General features: G+C 38.6%; 1 protein-coding gene across 10 annotated transcripts; it reads left to right on the top strand.

Annotated features, from left to right (window-relative positions):
* The first annotated feature begins 1,530 nt into the window (after positions 1–1,530).
* CEP15 (centrosomal protein 15) lies at positions 1,531–16,149 on the top strand. 10 transcript variants are annotated; one of them, XM_065935315.1, is made up of 6 exons: positions 1,531–1,882; positions 2,251–2,363; positions 2,990–3,074; positions 4,420–4,543; positions 13,628–13,702; positions 15,752–16,149. In XM_065935315.1, exons 3-6 carry the CDS (start codon positions 3,022–3,024, stop codon positions 15,884–15,886), a joined length of 387 nt encoding a protein of 128 aa, XP_065791387.1. In that variant the 5' UTR covers positions 1,531–1,882; positions 2,251–2,363; positions 2,990–3,021; the 3' UTR covers positions 15,887–16,149. The 10 variants fall into 10 exon arrangements, with proteins under 10 accessions (XP_065791387.1, XP_065791386.1, XP_065791389.1 ...); XM_065935314.1 differs by having other exon boundaries at positions 2,230–2,363; XM_065935316.1 differs by having other exon boundaries at positions 1,583–1,600; positions 2,230–2,363.
* Positions 16,150–21,311: the final 5,162 nt, after the last annotated feature.

Genomic DNA, 21,311 nt, shown 5'->3' with positions numbered 1-21,311 from the left:
AAGACACAGCTGTCTTACATTATGATGAAATTTCAACAGGAGGAGTTATTTAATCCATTCATTCAAAAATATTTACTGAGCACCTATAGTCAGGTAGTTTCAACAGTTCAGTAAATAAAAAGAGACAATTAAAAGGAAGTTCAAATTCCAGTTGGAGGTGCCTAGTAAACAAATAAACAAGTGGTTAGAAAATATGTGGAATGATACTATGTTCTGGAGAGAAGTATAGCAGGAGAAAGAGCATGAAGGGTGAAGAGACAGACTTGTGATCCTCCACTGGAGGTTCAGGGACTTCGCTGAGGAAGCAGCACTGAAAGATGAGAACTGAGTTTATGTCAGTATCTGGGGAAAGGGCGTTCCAAACAAAGAAAACACACGAGTGCAGTAGTCCTCAAGCAGGAGATAAATTTAATGTAGATATTCTGGAAGAAAAAACAAAATTTAAACACCTAGAATGGAGTCCTAGCTCTTTGCCCTTTACCAACTCAGTAACCTTCAGAAAGAAAACATTACCCCTCCAGAACCTCAACATTTTACTCTGTAATTAAAGATACTACCATGTAACTTACAAAGTTCTTTCAATAGGAATATTTAAGAATGTACTTTACAACACCGAAGGATTATTCCCAAATGTTTTTGTCCCTAGGGTTGTGGGAAATCAAATGGAGGCTCTGATGGCTTCCAGCTACAACTTAAATCAATGATCAAGTTTGTTTCCTTGTTTGTCAAACGCGGAGAATGACATCTATCTCACCAGGCCTTGTGGGGATTCAGTTAATGAGATCATCCATAGAAATACAGGAACTGATACGCATATTTCTCAACAAGTGAAAGATCAGCATTATTATCCCTATGGGGGCTGCCCTACAAGCAGGAAGACCTCTGCTGTCCGGCTCAGCAACAGACGCCCAGGGTGAAGCGTTCTGAAGCTATTCCTTGGGCAAGTGTGGACCTGATTGGGCTTACGTGGTTAGTCACTTCAATCGTGTCTGACTCTTTGCGATCCCACGGACTGTAGCCCACCAGGCTCCTCTGTCCATGGGATTCTCCAGGCAAGAATACTGGAGTGGGCCACCATTTCCACCTCCAGGGGATCTTCCCAACCCACGGATCAAAGCGCCTCTCCTAATCTCCTGCTTTGGCAGGCGAGTTCTTACCACTAGCGCCACCTGGGAAGCCCTGATTGTAAAGTCTGTTTCAACACTTTGCAGGACTCACTGTTTTTCTCTCCTCCACATTCTACTGTGATGTTCTGGCTTGTAAGAAACCATTTTCATTCTCTAAAGTCTTTTCAATACATGCAGATACGCTTAAAAGAGGTTTGAAATTAAGCTACCACCAAAGGGATTTTCCACCCAGTTTGTGACGTCTTCACCGCCCTTCTTCGGAGCCGCCTTACTTCAGTAGCGTTTGGTGATAGACGCGCTCCTTTTATAAGTACGTGATGACATCACTTCGCGTCGCGCTTGCGCAGCTTGGTGGCGTGGCCACGCCCACGCCTGCGCGGAGACCTAACGTCCGCACAGTCTGTGGCGCGCCTTCCCGGAAGAAGTCAGTACGGGGCTCGGTGAGTGAGGTCCGACAGTAGGACGGCCGGCGGGTGAGTGCCCCGAGTGTCCGAAGGACAGCTGTGCGCTGGTGGCGAGGATGCTGTTACAGGGGAAAGAGGTAGGGTGACGAGGAAAGTTCCCGAGCCCTTCCAGAGTAAGCGAGAGTTGCAGTGGTTGGTCAGCTGATGACTCCGAAAAGCTGCGGATCTTCGGCTCAGAAGGCAGACTTTTTCTGAAGTGCTGATGCGGGTCGCCACAGAAAAGAAGTTACCATGGACTCACTTCCAGCGATTTCCTTGACACTGCATTCGAAACTGGGAGAAAGGCCTGAGGTGATTTCGTCGAAGTATCTGTAATTCGACCCCTTCCTGGCTAGCCTGCGCGCGACTGCTGTCCGCGGTGCTGAAAACAGCGGTATCTTCAGGAAGAAACCCGTTGAGGGCAGGGCAGTATATTTCCATTTTCCTCGACTTTGCTCAGAGACCTACGCTCTGTGTGTGTGCTGAAAGTAGGGCTTTTTTTTTTTTTTTTTTTTTAAATCAGTGCTGGAAACGCAGGCGACGAGCAGACAACCAGTATTAGTTTCATAAAATTTAGGAAAGCCAGTGCTTCATTCTAAGACTGAATTTTCATTCTTTTTTTTTTTTTTTTTTTTTTAAATTATATTATTTCGGCTTAGCTGCATTCTCCCTTTGTGCAGTCAGGAAACTTCGGTCCTTGCACCCAACCAGATGATTTGGCTTCAGACTCACAGCCATCCAAGTAGTTCACTAGACTTCTGTCTGTATTGGCCCAGGTACTTCTACTACCAAGGTGAGCTTGCTAATGGTGTAGTGTTTTGTGAAAATGGGTTTTCCCAAACTCCGCTGATGAAGAGTCCAGAGCAGCCAGGGTAAGGTGAAACCACTTTAAGATACTTTTCTCCACAGTTAGGCATGAAAAATACTTCCCCATCTGGAAGAGAGATAGTAGAACTGGGCAGTCTTCCAATAAAGGAAAAACCACGAGTTTCCAGTTGGTTTTCATACTTGTTTGTCTCTCTGTGTGTCTGAGGGATGGTATTTCTCTGAATTATACACAGTGGATTTTTTTTTTTTTCTGTTTTGTTGATTCAGTAAAATGTTTACTAGTCTTGGTACCAGCTGCTTGTTTTGAATTCTGATTAAGGTTAAAGTGTATGTGTGGTTGGGGGTGGGGGACAGGGGAAGTATGCTGTGTTTACCTGTGTCAGTGTTCTGGGATGCATATGGCATCTGGAAAACTATGCATTGTGAGTAAACATATGTAAAATGAAAGAATGCATTTAAAAACATCATCACAGGCCAAGCTGTATTTTTCCCTTCTGAGACAGAACCAATAGATTGAGATGCTGAATGATCAAAATGTTGCAAAGCTAAGACCATGGGGTAGAAATAACTGTAAATGTCCTTACTATTTAGCAGAAAGCTTATCAAGGCAGCTTTGATTAAAGATGACGTCTCTGCTCACTCAAGAAATTCGCCTTTCTAAAAGACATGAAGAAATGTAAGTTGTTGTTGTTTTAAAAAGGCTAATCTCAATGTATGCACTGTACTGGTTTTATTAGTGACACTGTGTGCACAGGAAAACCTAAAAATCTGTAAGTGTGTCAATTTTTGTGACACTTGAGAGATTTTGGTTTTAAGGAATGTCATTACCCCTCAAGAACAACAAAGATTAAAAGGTCTGATTATGTTTTATGTCTTTAATTTCTTGTTACTAGTATCTAGATAAATTCACTCTCCCTCTTAGCTGCTCTATGCTCTACACTGCAGTTCAGTGAACTTCTCTAAGCCTTTTACCAAGACCAGCTTTCATGAGTATGTGACCTGTATAGACACAGGCCCTGCACTAGATTTAGCCTAGGAGCAACCTTTTCATTTTGCACTGGGCTCTGCAAATTATATGGCCAGTCCGGCACTGTTATTTAGTATTAACCCTTCGCTAACCGCTGTTTGTGGGCTCTCATGTTTTGCTTTTCTTTAAATAACTACCAGCCTCTCTGCCATGGCCTTCTAAGGTTTTTTTTTTTATGAAAATGACTTTTCAAAGACCTGGCTTTTTATTTCTACTCTCAAGAACAACCCTGAGAAATATACTGTTTCCTGAGAATCTCCTCAACTCTTTGAGAAATAGCTAGACCGTTACTGTACCATTTGGGTATGTTTTCCCATTTGATCACTTAATAAGACTAAACACTTATAAAAGGAGCATTTAACCATGGAGAAACTTTTGAAGTCCGTTATATATAACCAAGTGGTTTGATGATTTATTTACAACTTTCTACATCTTCAATTAGTTTTACCATGTTGTGAGTATGCATGTGTACACACAGCCTCTCACTCATACATGGAACTATCATCTTTCTCTTGGAAAAAGAGGAAAAAAATATTTTTATTGCTGCTTCAAACATATGGAAGTTTAGCACAATTCTAAATGTGTAACATAAGATTCAGGGGTACTGAAGTGTTAAGCAGAAGGTTTTGTATAGCAAGTCATACCAATGTCTGTGTGGGGAGGTATATTTAAGTGTGTGTACAAAGGGGTATGGATTACAGTTTGCATTTGCACTAAATATTTTCCAACACTTTAAAATACTTTCAAGACTAGAGAGGTTAAAAAAACACAAGTGTGTACTTACAGTGTAAATATGAAAATAAAAATAATTTCACTGAGACTGAAGACTTCCTGAACTACCTAAGTTTTTCACTGTCTTATTAACTGACATATAGTAACTGGCTTTAAAAGTAGGTTGAACTGGAAGTGAGGTGCAATTAAGAAATGATTTATATTGGCCAAGCAATAAAATGTTTCTTTTTAAAATCTTTACATAATCTTCATTTTTTTGTAGAGTATCACAAAGATTAATGTTACTTCAACGAATGGAGAATAAACCTGAAGATCAAAACAAGGGAAAGGCCTCACAGACACAAGCAGCTAACGCTGCTTTACGAAGGAATGTTAGTCTTTTAAAGGTAAGATTCTCTGAATGAATGAAACCTATTTTCCCCACTTTTGCAAAAAGGTTTTAATTCAATTTCATTACTTTGATTTATGTAATTCCTTTGAGTAACAAATAGAATTAATGATACACTACTATTTAACTTCATGTTAACTGGAAAAGAAGCATGGATTTTCACTTATTAAAATGAGAGCCTTGACGTTTGCTTAGGCTAATGAAAAATCAATAACTATAAAGAGAACTTTAAAGCCATCTTTGTACAAGAAGTAATAAATACAAGACATAGCTTCTGGGGACTTCCCTGGCAGCCCAGTGGTTAAGAATCTGTCTTCTCATGCAGGGTACATGAGTTGGATCCCTGGTCAGGGAACTAAGATTCCTCATGCCCATATCGCAACTAAGACCTAACGCAACCAAAAAAAGAAAAAAAAAGACATAACTTCTATCTTCCATCTTCTTTTATTTGTAGGGAGATTCTGAAACATGATAAAGTACCTATCATATGCTCGAAACAATTTGATTTTGCCCTCCTGGGGCCACAGTCAATGTACAGATTTCGTATCTGAGGTAACAGATTTCCCAGGATCTTCTTTGATGGTGATGGAGGAGGTGGTCAAAGTATGTGACTGCGCAGGGCCTCACCATTTGGCCAGTGTGCCCATTTGGAGTAAAATCATATGTGTAACATTTTTGGCTGCTTGCTGTACTTTGCTTCCAGAATTGTATGGCTTCATCCATAATTAAAACCCTAAAGTTTGCTTCCATTCGAGCTTCCAAGAGATCCTATGACTAAAACATTTGGTAGTAAGGCTATATTATTTAAGTTATAAAGCAGTGTTTTCAGTTTTTTATTGTTAAATATTTTCATCGATAGGCATGATGTAGTTCTCTTCTGTCCTCACTAGAGGATAAAGGAAGAGGAAAATTCAGTTATCTTCTCAGCTTCTGGCAGTTTGATCCACAGTAATTTAAGTCACAGCCATAGTGCTACCAAAGCATTCTATATTGCCATATGTCTTACTTGCCCAATGGTATTTGCAATATTTATTTTTAAATGGAAATATATAGGGTAATCTAGAAGTTGCTCTGAAAAGTCAGAAAATCCAAATTGGAAGTCTTCACGGCTTGCTTGCTACTTGTTACGGTAAGTGCAGGTAATATCGGCTAGTGCAGGTAATATTGTCTTCCTTTTAATGCCCAAGTATTTGACGAATGCCCAGCTCTTTACTCTTGAGCTAGTTTTGAGCAGAAAGTGAAGGTAACAAAGTAACTACAAGTTAGGTCCTTTACATCAAATAGCTTACAGGCTCTGTTCATGACCTAAAATATATGCAAAACAAAGACCCTGTATGATCAAACATTAATTACACGCTGTGAAATACTCAGTACTTTGCTGTGTGCTCAGTCGCTCAGCTGTGTCCTCCTCTTTGTGACCCCGTGGACTGTAACCCGCCAGGCCCTCTGTCCATGGAGATTTTCCAGGCAAGAATACTGGAGTGGGTTGCCATGCCCTCCTCCAGGGTACTCAGCACTTTAGGAGTGTTAAAGTACTTAGCACTTTAGAAGTGTTAAAAACTCTTGAGAGCTAGAATATTCTATGAGGTCTCAGAGAAGAAGCTAAGCTAAGCGGGAAGACATTCCATTGAGTTCTCAAGGACCAGCCAAGACCAGAAGAAGAATGAACGGCCTATTAATGTTTACGGGATCCTAAGCTAACTGGCCCCAGTTAACTGCAAGGCCCCAAGAAACAGGCTGAATGTATATTGTGAGATGAAATGAAGTTGAGACTTGGTATGTAGAGATAATATAAAAAAAAAAAAAAAAGCAAGACTTAAACATGTGAAAGAGTTTTTAAGAAAGATTCATTTGCTATTTAGCAAAGTAATTTCAAAAATGGAGAGATTTAAGGAGGTAGCTAAGAAATCACTGTCATATCTAAAAGGAAGGTAATGAATCTAGTTTCGTAGTCTTAAGAAACCAGTTTGGTATGGTGTTTTTTCCCTTAATTATCAAAATAATATACTCTTATTATAAAAAAACTTGAAAGAGCCAAGATGGAAAACCTTCTATATCATCTGCCTGTCCAGAAACTAGTATATTTTTCTATATTTCCTTTCAGCTTTTTATAAACATTTTTTAACTCTCTTACATCCCAGGTAAAGTTACAGATGCAGTTTCCCCCTAGTTTTTAACATGTGTGCTTAGTCACTTTGAATAATTGGATATGCAACCTTTTTTTGTCCTTCTTTCCCTCATATATAATTTTTATATACAAGGGATATAATTTTAGTGGCTCTCCCACAGAAGTTATTGTTAAGATAAATAGGACTTGATTACAGAATTTGAGCTGGGAAAGACTGTAAAAAGCATATAGCTTTAGATTCTTATCTAAAGTCTTTTTTGTTTTGCTTTGTTTTGTTTTTTAGCATAAAAACTTTTCCCACAGATGTAAAATAAAGGTCTTCCCCGATGCTTAGTGGTAAACAACCCACTTGCCAATGCAGGAGATGCGAGTTCAACCCCTGGGTCAGGAAGATCCCCTGAAGGAGGGAATGGCAATCTACTCCAGTATTCTTGCCTGGGAAATACTGTGGACAGAGGAGCCTGGCGGGCAACAGTCCAAAGGGTCACAAAGATTCAGACATGACTGAGCACACACAGTAGATAAAAGTGGTCCTGCTTTGGCCCAAAGTCCTACAGTCCCTTCCTTGACTGTACTGCCGGGTCTCTAGAGAACTGGGAAAACCACTGATCTGGGCGAATCCCTTAATTTATAGAGATGAGAAAACCATAATGTATCACTCCTAACATCCCTTTGCAAGAACAGATTAAATAGGATTTCCTGGGCAGTTCAGTGGTTAAGACTCTGCTCCCAGTGCAGGGGGCACAGATTTGATCCACAATCAAGGAATAAGAGCCTCCTGAACACACACACACACACAGATTAAGTTAGAGCAGGATAGGTACTTAAGTACCAAGTGCAATTGAAAATGGTGCCCTTAAAACCTGGTAGCACTCCTATAATATAGTAAACAAAGTAAGGATGACTGTATACTGTCCATTATCTGCCTTTATTCCCATGTTCTGAACAGTATCATGAACACTAAAAGGGCATGAGCTTTAACTTTAAGAAAGAAAGATATAACACTAGCATCTTTCAATGACATGTCTTTATACTTAAGAGAAGCCAAGGTTGTTTCAAAACTAGTATGAGTTGAGTAAAATTAATGGGTAAAACATAGACATATAAAAATCAATAGCAATCCTATGTATACAGGTGGAAAATAGAGATCACATTCACGTTAGCAATAAAATTATAAAATACATACTTGGGAATGCTCTTAACAAAGGATCTGTATGACTGCTATGAAGATAATTATTACACTTCAGTGGCAGTTTTAAGGGAAAACTTAAATGAAGACATAAGCCTTAATCCTGACTGGGGAAACTATTATTTTTTCTAAGTCATCTGTCACAAAATTATTTTTAGATTTAGTAAAATCCCAACAAAAAGTGTCTTTAATTGCATTTGAATAAATAAATTAGCACAAATATCAAAGACTGATTTTAAAAGGGGAATGAGAGTAATCCCATCAAAGATTCAAACTTAGTAAAAAAATGTATATGAATGTAAGTAGTGAAGAAAATTCATAGTGAGGGTTTAGTCAGTAAATGTCATGGAAGACAGTGGATTTTGAAAACTGGCTCAGTGATTTTTTTTTTTCTGTTACCGTTAATACAATGAACTCTATTTGCCTTTTAAAATCAAACTTAAATGGACTTAGAAGCCTGAAAATATTTTATTCTACAAATATTTCCATGATATAAACCACCCTCTCTCCCACCTTTCACTCTACAAAATTTAGTTTAAACCCCACAAGATGCTTTGTTGGCAACAGGTCCATCTCTTGTGAGATAAACCAATAGGACAGAGTGAGGAAGAACGAGAGTGTCCTCCAGCAGGTCAGACACACAGCCGGGGCTCTCCTTCGGGGACGTCCTGGAAGCCTCCACGGGGCAGCTGGCAGTCACGACTGCCACCCAGGATGGCCAGTATTTGCCGGCCCAGGCCTCTGCTCTTTCCTCTCACATTTCTCACTTGCCCCAATGCGTATGTTTAACACATGCGTTCTCTGTACCAATGACCCTTACACTTCATGTCTTTAATATCTTATTTTTTGTATCCCAGAAATTGCCACTCCAGCAGCTTAAAAGATTAAACCCAGCCCAGCCGCAGCTCGATGGGGAGGGAGGGATGTAGGCAGGGAGGAGCAAAGACATATCTTGGTACATGATGCTTTGTGCTCCTTCCTTTTCCTATTCAGGAGTCAATTTGTTTATACAGGCTCCCGAGTCATGCCATAGAGTAACAGTTATACTGTCACCCACTGGAAGCTTGTTTTTTAATTGCTATGAAAAATCTCACAACTATGCAAAAGAAGGGATAGAAGAATATTTCCATGCACTTATCACTCACATTCAATCATTGTCAGAACACAGCCAGCTTGTTTTGTCTATACTCTTCACCTCTACCCCCTCACATCACTTTGAAGCTAACCTTCAGACACTGCATTGTTTCACCTGTAAGTATTTCTGTACATCCCTTTATTTCAGTGTCTGTCACTAAAAGATAAGGACTGTCTTAACCAAAATCAAAATGTCAGTATCAACCTAAGAAATTAACAATAAGCCCTCAAATAGCTAATCAGGTTCCAAATAAAATTCAACTTGTAATTGATAGAGGTTTCCTAAATTTCTCACAGTTCTCCCTGCTCTTTTATCCCCACTTTTAATATATTTGTTAAAGGAATTGGGTCATTTGTCCCGTTAGAGTTTCTGGGTATCACTACTTCCATCACTGAGGTACTCATTTAACATGTTGCTCTGTTTCCCCTCATTCCTTTTAATATAATTGACAGATCTAAATTGTGTTGTGTAACAGAAATGTGGTGCAAGCCACATATGTAATTTTAAATTTCCAAGGAACTAATTTTAATAATGTCAACCTGAACAGACTAAATAAAATGTTAAGACTTCAAACATATTTCAAATGTAATTGCTATAAAAAGTTAGTAAATATTTTATATTCTATTTTCTTACTAGACCCTTAAAATTCAGTGTGTATTGTACATCACAACACATCTTAATTCAGACTTGTATATTTCAAGTGCTCAGCAGCTACTTGAGGCTAAGAAATACTCCATTAGCAGTACAGATTATAGAGAGGTCTGAGCAGATTCAGATTCTATGTTTTTGGGAAGAACACTTCCATAATGCCAGCTGTCTCTCTTTTTTTGGAATGTTAGGCATTGATGATCACTGCCCAAGTATACTCATTAGGGGTTATGAAAAGCAATATTCAAATTCTTTTATTCCTTCTCATTCAACTGCTGATTAGTTATATTAAGAGACACTTGTCCTCATAATTATTTGATTACACTGAGGTATATTTCATAGAGGAATAAGCATGACGAATGCTTGATTCTATTTAGTTTTCAGAATAATAGGTTGGCTCTCTACTGTCCTGCAAAAGTGACCAATTAGGTGTTGTTGGTTTTGGTTGGTTTTTTATATTGTTTTGTGTTTTGTTGCTGCTGTTTTTTAAGGTGTCCTGGGTTGGAAATGTTTCAGTTCATTTCAGTATTTATTCCCGTTTATTGTCAACTTGTCCCATTTTAAACAAGTGGGAACCTCTTCAGATTAGCTCCTGAATGCCTCTGCTGAGATCTCAGCAGCATGACAGTTTCCTTTCTGTTCTGATGAAACATTCCAGGCTCATCATGTGCATTTGTTGCTGAGATCTGGAACAGCCACTGTTCCAAGAAGCCCTGGATCCTTTTGGTAGGAAATATGTTCGGAGCCCTCTCTCTGGGCAATGGTGGTGTTTATTTTGACCCTTTTTTTTTTTTTTTTTAAAGATAAGAGCTCCTATCAGAAATTCCAGGATTCCAATTTGCAAGGCTTTTAACTTAAAATCATAGATTTTATACCTCTAACTTCTTTTTCTGAAATCCAAAATCTGTTCCCAAAAAAGTTTCCAACACCAGCACAGCTACTTCTGTACCTTATATCCTAGGATCCAGACAGCACCGTCACTGTCCATGTGATTATAAAGAATCGTTTTCAGTAACATGCTTTTACTAAGATTCTTTTTGTCCTTAGGGTGTATCTCACTAGGGGTGCTCACTCAAAATATTGTGTTCTAAGGTCAACTGATATATTTATTCTCTGTGTAGCTATGCCACCTACTAGACAGCAGTTAGATCTGTTTATTTTCAAGCTGTAGGGACTGCTTTGTCAGCTGTTTTCTAACTGCATACAATTTTAAAAGGTCTAGTGACAAGTCTGTACAACAACAAGGGAGTCAGGTAAAGCTGGCCAGCAAGCCCCTGTTCTCCTTTCTTCCTTTTCTTCCCCCACCCCCTTGGGTACTTTTTTCTTTTTCTTTAAAGTTTCTGATTTATACTCAGGATTCTTTGACCCTTCAGCCTGTATTTACTTAATGAACATTTCAGTACCTAGTACATACCCTGCACTTATTAGATTCTCAGATGCTTAAAGGTTATATAAGACATAGTCCTTTCCTTTAGGCAGCGTATAGTGAAAAAGAAGGTTCTTATGTCGAAGGATTAAGATACAACTTGCTACAGAAGGATGCTGTCAAATTGCTGAGATTCTGAGTCAGGCTAAGGAATGCCTGCTTGATCCTCTGTGTTGTGGGTACCAATTTATCTTTTTTTAAATCTAAGGGAGGACATATGTAAAGTAGCTTTTAGCAGAACTAATCAATTCCAAGTTAAGTATGTATTAAAGTACGATATGGTCTAGGCATGAGTACAAGTAAGCATTAAGTATTTGTGGAATGAATAAGTGTAATCAGAAGGCCACAGCATTAACAATCACATGAAAAGGCCAGAGGAGACATCCTGAAAGAACAATATAGGGAGCGCTGAATTTTTAAATGGCAGGAATAAGATTTGGAATTACACGATACAGCACAGGTATCTGAGTGGATAGAATTCCCACTAGTACACGTTTAATACATTCAGTGGAAAAAGATGAGTTTAGTTTTATCAGGTTTAGAATTAAGGGCCAGGAAGAGAAATTAACCATCCTTCTATAATAATAATTGATACTGGATCAGAGACAATCTTGGAGGCAGAAAAAGTGAAAAGCTGGGGCCAGATGTCTCAAATCTTAAGAAAGCCCACACTGAGGATTAATGAGAGAAAAAAAGAGCCAGCCAAGGAGCAGAGGGGGAGGAGTCCGAGAGGTAAGCGAAACACTGAAGGAAGTGAAATATGACTTGAGCTAAGGAAGAAGTTCTCTCGAGGGGTGATAATCCCTTGTCCAAACGCTGCAGAGATGACAGACGGGTTTGGTGGACTTGGGCCTGCTTTTCCAGGCCATGCGTCCCTCTCCTCCTGTCTGCTCTTTCCACTGCAAATCTGCTCTTCTCTACAAGAAACTCAGTATTCTTATTCTCTGATCTTTAAGAAAAATATTTAATCTTGCCTATAGGTCGCAAAGAGTCGGACACGACTGAGCGACTGAACTGAACTGATAGGTGCTAATAGCACCTAGATCTCCCAGTTCAGGTAACTTTGCAACTGTTCTTAGAATAATGGTAACATTGGGATTGTGAGTTTTGTTTGATTCCTAGATGTATAAAGCGGTTTTTCCAGAACCCTGTTGAATCTCAGCGTAAACAGAAGAGTTGGTATCCCGTGTCTGTTGTATCATTGACATCAAAAGCCCTCTCTAAGCCTGCGTGTTGGTCGTGAACTGCTGGTATGGGATAGAGATGCTAATAGATGAGCTTTTTATCCCTAAATCATTTTCTTTCCCCTTCAAATCACCTTCCTCCAGACAGCAGGTGCACTAATGGCTGTGCAACTTTGGGGAGTCCCTTTAGGGAATTTCCTGTTTTTCCCTTTTCCATTTCACACCCATCCCTTGCTCCCGCCGCTGCCATCTGCTATCTCTTTTCTCCTGTTCAGCGTTGGCTTCTTCACACCCCACTCCCACGCCCTTTTCCATCGCTCTCCTTCTGTCCAACAGCCCTGTACTCAGATCGCTCCTGTGCTTCTACATGGAGCAGAGAACTTTTTCTTTTCTATCAACTTATTAAGCTGAGAGACAGAATTTACACAGCCTTCCCACCAGTGGCCGTGAACTGGACAAACCTGAGCAAGCACGAGACAACAGAGGTGCTGATTTGGGGAGAATTTACTACACGGGGCTTGAGTGTCTCTCTAACAACTTGTAAAGTCTTACATTTCTGGGCATGAACTTTATGTACAGATCTAGATAAAATCGTTCCTGAAGTATGAATCAAGCTTAAATACTCTTGTGTTTCCACATTCATAAGAGAAAACATAAGTATCTACATGTTTAAGTACTTAGTAACACATAGTGCTTGAATGCCATGAGCTGAAGGATATACTACCTCGCAATAAAATTTGCCTTTGAGATTAGCTTAGAAATCTGGTACTAAAAGTCTAAATAGCGTAGCGAAAGGTTCTTATTGCAGAGTACTCAGGTACCTCATGGACCTTTTAAATATAGGGACTATTTGCCTATGTATAAAATTCAAATATGAAGCCTTGCATAAATGAAAGGTGTGTCATTAATATACCATGTGCATGATCTAGACAGACTAGAACTCTCCACTTTGAAGGTTAGCCTAGCGTGGGTCTGAGGATCTGATTGTTTTTAGTATCGGAATATTTGACTATTTTATCCATCTGGCTGTTTTTAAAGGATTTTAAAGCTAAGTTAGTCCTCTGAGCAGTTTTAGAGGAAGTTCTTTTTCCAAGAATTATTGGCATTTACTAACTACTTAAAATGAAAAAGGCAGAACTTAGATGTACCACCCCCATCCCCTGCCTTTTATTTTAAAATAAGAAACGCTTGGTTCTCTATTTGCAACTGGTTAATTAAGCAGTGATCAGTTCTCTGTCAGCATCATCTCCATGAGTTTAAACTGTGTATGCAGAGGAGAGTTGAAGCAAGAGATTAGAAATATATAGCTATTGCTATTAGAGGTGCTGTGTGTGTCTGTGAATGTTTTGAAAAATGCTTCTATCTGTTTCAGGATATAGAAGCAGCAGAAAAGTCTCTACAGACCCGGATTCATTCAGTGCTACCAGCTGAGGTGGCTGCTCTTGAGGTGAGAATCTTAAAGAACAAATGTCCAACAAGAGACTCCTATTCTGTCAGTAGTGCATTTTAAGTGGCTCTGTGTATTTCCCAGCTTTCTGCATCCAATAAAATACACAAAATGTATCTGATTGATCTCTCTGTCCACAGTGCCATACCTTGTACGATGTAGTAGTCTGTAAGTATTTTGGTTTTAAAAAATTTTTACATCAAGTGAAAATTTTATCAAGACCTTGTGTCTTTTCACCAAGTCACTTAGAAACTACTTTCGTGTTAAATCCTAACAGACAATATACACTAAATCTTAAGATGACAGCCTCACCAAAATGCTTTTCCTGTTGGCTGATGTTACAAGTAGCAGCTCAGTCTCTTCACCGAAAAATGCAACCAGCGCTATTTAAATGCATATTATCATGCAGCACAGCGTGGCTTTTGTCTGTTTGATTTTGCTCTGTTCAAGAACAGATTGAGAAGATGGCTGGCAAAAATAAACCATAGTTGGTATATGCATGTATGTGTGCCGAAAGGGAATTTGCTACATATAAAATAGTTTCACTATATTTTTAATGACCTTTTTCTAAGTGCAGTTTTGCCTGCTGCCTAACCAAGGAGGTGAACAGACTCAAAAATGCAAGGCTGAGAATTTGCCCCGCAATCTTCTGTGTCATCTAGGGTAATAAGAAAAGGCAGTGATCAAGGACAGAAAAAACTCCCGTTCAAAGTTGTGCCCTGGGCATGTCTTTGTCTTTGTTGAATTTTCCAATACCTTAGCCTGGCCTGCACAGGGCCACACAATAGGGGTTAATCCAGCCATGAATGGCGGAGAAACACCCAACCACAGGCCTCGGCTGGTGTTTTTCTAGGCGAGTCTCGCGCAGCAGGATGGCCCTGCTTTAAGTACGTCAGGCTGCTTCTCAGACCACATGCACAGACGCCTAGATAAATGGAGGCCCATACCATCTTCGGCTTGCAGAACTCTCGTTATCTCTTTTTTCCAAATGACAGTATTTTATTTTTTGGTCATGCAGCACATGGAATCTTAGTTCTCTGACCACAGGTTGAACCCAAGCCCCCTACTGTGGAAGCGCCGCATCCTAACCACTGGACCACTAGGAAATTCCTCCCACCCCATACCTTTTTATTGCTCAGAGTGTGTCCCCAGTGCTCTCTAACTCTTTGAATTTCCCAAGATGAGACTGATAGTGACGATCTCATATAAAATGCCCTCCTATGACACACAGTTTTTGGCAACTTACTTAGGACAGTCAACCAAGAAACCACCCAGCTCATGGACAGCTATCCAGTGATGCAATTGGAGCTTCTGTAGCTTAAGGACTGCTCCAGCCAAGGCAGAAACACAGCACCTCAATTTCCAAGTTATTTGAATTAAAAATAGCTAGGTGATGTTGGTATTATTTTGTCATTATCCAAAGAAGTGTGGGAAGAAGCTACCATTTGCCACATCAAGTGCTGTTCTAAAAGATAGAGTGGATACGTATTTTTAATGTTTCTCCCTCATACAGCTAAGGGGTTAATTCATCCGAATCCTGTTAGCATCCTCTTTATATTTCAGTTCCTGATCTCATCCCAGGTCACTTCTTTTTCTGTTAATTCTAAAGCAGTTGTTCACAGTGAATCATTTCATTGTGATAATTATAGTATGAAGAGTCATTTGGTGCGGGATTAGAAACATTAAACAAGAACTTTTAATGATTTTTGTGGCCATAAATGATACTACTGGGAATAATCACATGATTGGCCACAAGAGGGCGTGTAAAATCACAATAAAATTGTAAAACCTGTAATTCTGCCAGGCTCTGGTTTTACTGAGAAATTTGAAAATTAACACTAGTAAGTAGCCAGATTTTTTTTCTAAAATTAACATAAAATATTCTGCAGAGGAAGTGCATTCTACGTATGTGTGTGAGTGTGTGTGAGTGTGTGTGTACACGCACACACGCACACTTAAGGGAATAAACATTTAGACTATTATGAAGAGCCAAGTTCAATTGCTTGATATGCTTTTTCACTTTTTGGATGTTTTTTTTTTCTCCCCCAGACTCTTTACTGGGCATCAGTAGAAGAATATATTCCCAAATGGGAACAGTTTCTTTTAGGAAGAGCACCGTATCCTGCTAGTAGTGAAAATGGAAATGAAGCAGAAGATACCATTCAAAAGAGGGCGCAGCAATAGCTTCTCCACATAGTATTTCAGAAACCTATCTAGTAAAGCTGTATATTAAAGAGTATTCAGGTCACTGCGGGGACTTTAGGAGTCAGAGAGATTGCCTTATTACGTCCTCTGCGACAATGAAGGTTTGAGAATCTACTGGCAACTTTCAGGTTATCACTGGAAGATCTACTGCCATTTCAGTGTCATAAACTTATTTTCTACCAAACCCATGGAAATGTTAAAAGCTGATATTGGAAAATGGGCTGTTGATTAAATAAGTTGCTAACTGAGTGTTGTGTGCTGTTTTTTTTTTTTTTTTTCTAATCATATACCATGATTCTCATCTAAAGAGTGAATACCAGATTATACATTTTCTAGAACCTTTACTTTTCAGTTATTTTATTAAGAGGATAAGGCACAAGATCCAAGAGGTTTGCTTACATTTTAGTTTTTTAACAGGTGAAAAGACAATAACAACTGGTTTAGTATAGTAACACTGATTAGGAAATGAGTCATAGGATTTCATCCCTCATAGATAACTGATCCTGTAAAACATTCTGGAAGAAAGAAGTAAACTGATAAGTGTTCAATAAGCAGCTAGTTTCAGCAGGGCTCAGACTGGGTTCTGAAAAAGAACTGGTAGAGCTGAGAATGGTCACTGGATTTTGAGTTGATTATTTAAAGAGCGCCAACCTGTGAATACAAGCAACTCCTCTCTTATCTTTTCATCTTTAAATCTGCCCTTCCCTCTCCCTTCTATTTTTGTTATTTCTCAAACAGCTGTCAGTCAGAAAGCTTTGGGTCACAACCCTGAACAACCCTGAGACTGTTCAATCCACCACTGCTGGAGAGCTCAAAAAAAAAAAAAAATTTTAATTTTTCTAATTATAAAAGCAGCTCCTGCTTAGTAAAGGGAGTCCACATCACAATGAAAGACTTTCCATTTCAAACTGGTTTGTAGTTTTATAAGATGACAATAGGACAAGCTGGGAAAAAAAAAAAATCCATTGTGCTGATAGTTCCTTTAAACTACCATCTTGGAAATATCCTGTTGAGTGGGTGTTGGTGTGGGTAACAATAATGTTGTTTTCATAATATGTGCTGGCAGATGAGCACACTTCTCTCCAGTGCTAACAGTTGTAATTAAGGAATAAACAGCACAGAGTGTCAGTCCGATGACAATTTCATCTATAGTGTCACAATACAAAATGTCACAAAATATTAGAACTGTTACATAACTATAAAAAGGATCGGCTTAAAAGCCGAAAGCCCTTTAAAAAGCAAGACAGAGAAAGGAAGAAAAAAGAAAACTGGCATAGAGACCAGGACAATTTTATACCTTCTCAAGAATGTTCTGTCACGAAAATAAATTGATATATATTTTTTTTTCCTGTTACATTACAGTTTGGTTTCTAGCCATCCAGTTGATTTAGCAGGAGAATGCAGGGCTTTTTAGCAGCTTCGAATTGGTAAACAGATTTAGATGTAGTAGGGAGAACATGAGGAAGTTTTTTTTTTTCTTAACATCCAATCTTTCCCAGCATATGCACATAAGAAGGTGAATGAAGCAATGTGAAACTTATTTCTCTTTAGTCAAGTGAAAAAAAAAGGCTAAACATTTGTTGAGATGGTAAAATATTGTGTCAAGCAAGTAGGCACATTCCAAAATTAAACAGTGGTTGATACGTGAACGTCCTCAAATATTTGAGCATTACGCTTCCTTTGAGTTCTGTAAATTAAATCACCAGTAGGTTAGATTAAAATACAAAATGAACAGCAATGTAACCATCTCAGAAAAGGTTCAGGTTTTTTCTCCCCCAAATTGATCAACTTGCTAAATTGTGTTTTCAATAAGCCTAAGTTTAATGTTCCCCAGGTTATGATTTAGGGCAGAGGGGAAGGGATTTCTGGGCTTTGGCTGTTCCATTTCCCCCATTTCTAGTTAGTACCTCAACAACTCCCAGAGAGGACTTTATTCCTGGCCCCCACAGAGCTTCTTCCCAGGCCCCTCCTTGTAGCCTGGAACAGATTGCACCACATGGTGTATGTTAAAAAAAAAAATCCCCAAAGGGACCTGGATACCCCCATTAAAGGGCGTTATAGTCTTCATGTCAAATTAGCTTTAGATAGGAATTTCCAAATATATTTTTTCTGTAAGGAGGGGAGAAATACCATATCTAATACAGATTTTGTACATAATTAGTAGGAAAAAGACAAGGAAAAAGAAATGCCATCCACTGAATTTTTTTCCTCTCTAGTCAGTGCCCTTACATATACTATATTGTATATCCACTAGCCTTTATGAAAACTATGAGTTTTTTTTTTCTTCAGAATAATGGGGTTTTCTAAATAAAGCTTGTTCCAAGAATTTTTCATAGCCTTTCTTGGGTTACTGCAAATGCATAAATATTCAAAGCTCATTCAAAGCTGAAACACTTCTAGTGTATGATATTATTAAGCTACAAAATGCTAAAGATCAGAAGAAGCTGTAGTTTTTCTCCGAAATATTAATTTTACTAAAGTACTCAGGGAAAAGCCTAATGCTCTGGAAACCAGACATCTGCTCTTTCCCATGCGTAGGGAGCAGTGTGAATGAAAGTGATGTCAAAGGACAGTTTTTCTCTGCTTTCTATACAAGGTGTTTTAACTTGCTAGCTTAAGATTTAGATGAGAATTAAAATAATCTTTAACAGTCTTTACCATTTTGTATTCTCTGCTTCATTCTCCTTTTTCTATTAAGAAAAAAGGTGTGTGGGTATATTTATTTTTTGATTCAAAATTAAATTTATTTGGAGATTATTTTATCACTTTTGAGGCAACTGGAGACAGATTAAGGGTAGAGTGAGGGAACATTTATGTGAAAAACCAGGGTACACAATCATTAATTTTAGACAGGAGGAAGATATATATTAGCATTAAACCCACAGTACGGTGGGTTATATTGTGTAAAATTTAATGCACAAGGCCATGAATTTGTCTTATCTACAAAATACATTCTTTTCCTTCCTAAGTCTATTGTCTTTTTACTCTAAGCCAATTCACATCCTTCTATTTTTATTTTTTTTTTTAAAGAAATCCTCTTGTTTGGAACAAAAAGTTCTAAATCTCCCTGAAGAGTTTTCCCCAGCTTTTCAAGAACTGCCCAAACATAATACCTACACGACTTAAAACATTCTTCATTTCAGTAGTCTATTTTGACTCTTCCACTTTAATTAGGATACTAAGTTTATTTTTAAGAATTGCTGACCAAAATCTCCTCTTCAGAGAAGGTAGTAACTGGATGGTGAATTCAAACAGTAAAAGAAAGTCTGTGGAAAATATGGAGAAGGGGCAGAGGAGAGAAATTACTTTTAGAAAGCTTCAAATTGAAACATGAAAGTGTGTCTGTGCCTCTCCCTTTGGTGGTGGTTTTGTTTCTAATTTAGAAGTCAATTTGTCTACATAGGAAATTTAATTCCCCACTGCTAATAAGAGAACAGTTAAGAGTTTCATGGGACAAACATGGAGACATGTCAAACTTCAGCAATTATGGAGAGGACTGATTTGTGAATTTGACACCTGGCATTGTGATCTCCCTTTCTAACTGGAGCTGAGATTATATCCTTAGTAAAATCCAAGACAAGGAAAACCAGTCCAACAAAAAAGAGGCTAAAAAATGCTTCCGGACATCATCTTACCTCTCAGAATCAAGTTTCCTTGCTTACAAGAGAAAGGACTGGGTTTCCAACATTGTAATAATGTTTTAAAGTTCTTGCTATTTTAAAAACTCTTAATTTGTGTCTCAGGCAGAGTCTGTGACTGCTGAAGTAGTAGCCTCATCACAGTGCAAATCAATAAAAAGTTGCAGAGAGGAAACAATGAAGGGTTCCTATTTTAGAAAGCAAGAATGATAGTTGCTCTCATCTTGACAACTATGATCCAACTGAATCATTTAACCTCCACCTGTATAGTCAAAGGTTTTTTTTTTAATTACTCTTTAATAAGTCTAAGCTATCAATGTTGAAAAATTTCTGATGTTTTACATAATACCACTTTGGAGACAATCATATTAAGTTAGAAGGAAGCAAACTTACACTTGTTTTGTCTAGTCTATCTCTGGCTTCTTTCATCTCCCAATAAGTATTTTTTATACCTTGTCTCTTTTTACGATTACAAGGTCTATAATACTTACAAGCATATTTTGTACTAGAATGTTTTACTCCAGGAAAACAAATACTGAGTTATTCAAAAGAAGCCAAATCTAGAGCCTTTTAAAATGATATCCAGTAAACACAATGCTTGAGCATCATTCACGCATTCCCTAGACCTTACTGACTGCCTACTGTGTGTAGGCACAGTTCTAAGCACCGGGAATATAGCAATACACAATACAGCCAAAAAACAACAAGCCTGTCATGGAATTTACATTCTGGAATGGGCAATGGGTGGGAGGAGTTGAAGATGGCGAAACAAAAAAGAATACATGATCTTTAGATGACGATAATGTCTAATAACGTATGAACTTCTAAAATGTCTTCTCTATGGAAAAAAAGAAAGCAAATGTCATGGTTTCACAGAAAATATGACTGGAATAGAGACTCCCCCCATCTGCATTCATAGATCTCGAGTTAGGGTTGTCCAGTGAAGCAACACTTCCACTGCTACTAATTTGGAAGCGATGTAATCTTAATGGATAGGGAGGTAGTTGGTGAAACATACAATCTACCAGGACAGAATCATGAATAGAAAACCTGAACAAACCAATAATAAGGAAACTGATCAGTAATCAAAACCTCCCAACAAAGAAAAAAGCCCAGGACCAGATGGCTCCACTGGTGAATTCCACCATGTATTTAAGTAAGAATTAAGGTGAATCCCTCTCAAACTCTTAAAAAAAAAAAAAATTAGAGGAAGAAACATTCCAAAACTCATTTTACAAGCCCAGCATTACCCTGACATCAAAGCCAGATAAGGACACCACAAAAAAAAAAAAAAAAACTTAGACCAATATCCCTGATGAACACAGAGACAAAAATTGTCAATGAAATATTAGCAAACTGAATTTACCAACACATTAAAGGGATCATACACCATGACCAAGTGGCATTTATCCCTGTGACACAGGGACGGATCGGCAAAAACATCAAAACTGTCATCTAGTATTCATGCTCAGTCAGTTAGTCTTTCCCAACTCTGTGCAACCCTGTGGACTGTAGCCCATCAGACTCCTCTGTCCATGGAATTTCCCAGGCAAGCACGCTGGAGTAGGTTGCCATTTCCTACTCCAGGGGATCCTCCTGAATCAGGAATTGAACCTGGGTCTCTTGCATTTCCTGCATTGGTAGGCAGATTCTTTACCACTACACCACCTGGGATGCCCCCAATAAATGTAATACATCACATTAACGGACTGAAAGATACACACACACACACACACACACACACACACATATGGTCATCACAATAG

The sequence above is a fragment of the Muntiacus reevesi genome, chromosome 4 (assembly GCF_963930625.1).
Source record: "Muntiacus reevesi chromosome 4, mMunRee1.1, whole genome shotgun sequence".
NCBI lineage: Eukaryota > Metazoa > Chordata > Mammalia > Artiodactyla > Cervidae > Muntiacus > Muntiacus reevesi.
The sequence above is the reverse complement of the archived record's forward strand: the minus strand, read 5'-3'. Positions and strand labels throughout refer to the sequence as shown.

Coding starts and splice junctions, on each gene's coding strand:
- CEP15 (XM_065935317.1), top strand. CDS start 3,022: ATGACGTCTCTGCTCACTCAAGAAATTCGCCTTTCTAAAAGACATGAA. Junction 3,075..4,419: donor TCTAAAAGACATGAAGAAAT/GTAAGTTGTTGT, acceptor ATTTTTTTGTAG/AGTATCACAAAGATTAATGT. Junction 4,544..13,627: donor GGAATGTTAGTCTTTTAAAG/GTAAGATTCTCT, acceptor TATCTGTTTCAG/GATATAGAAGCAGCAGAAAA.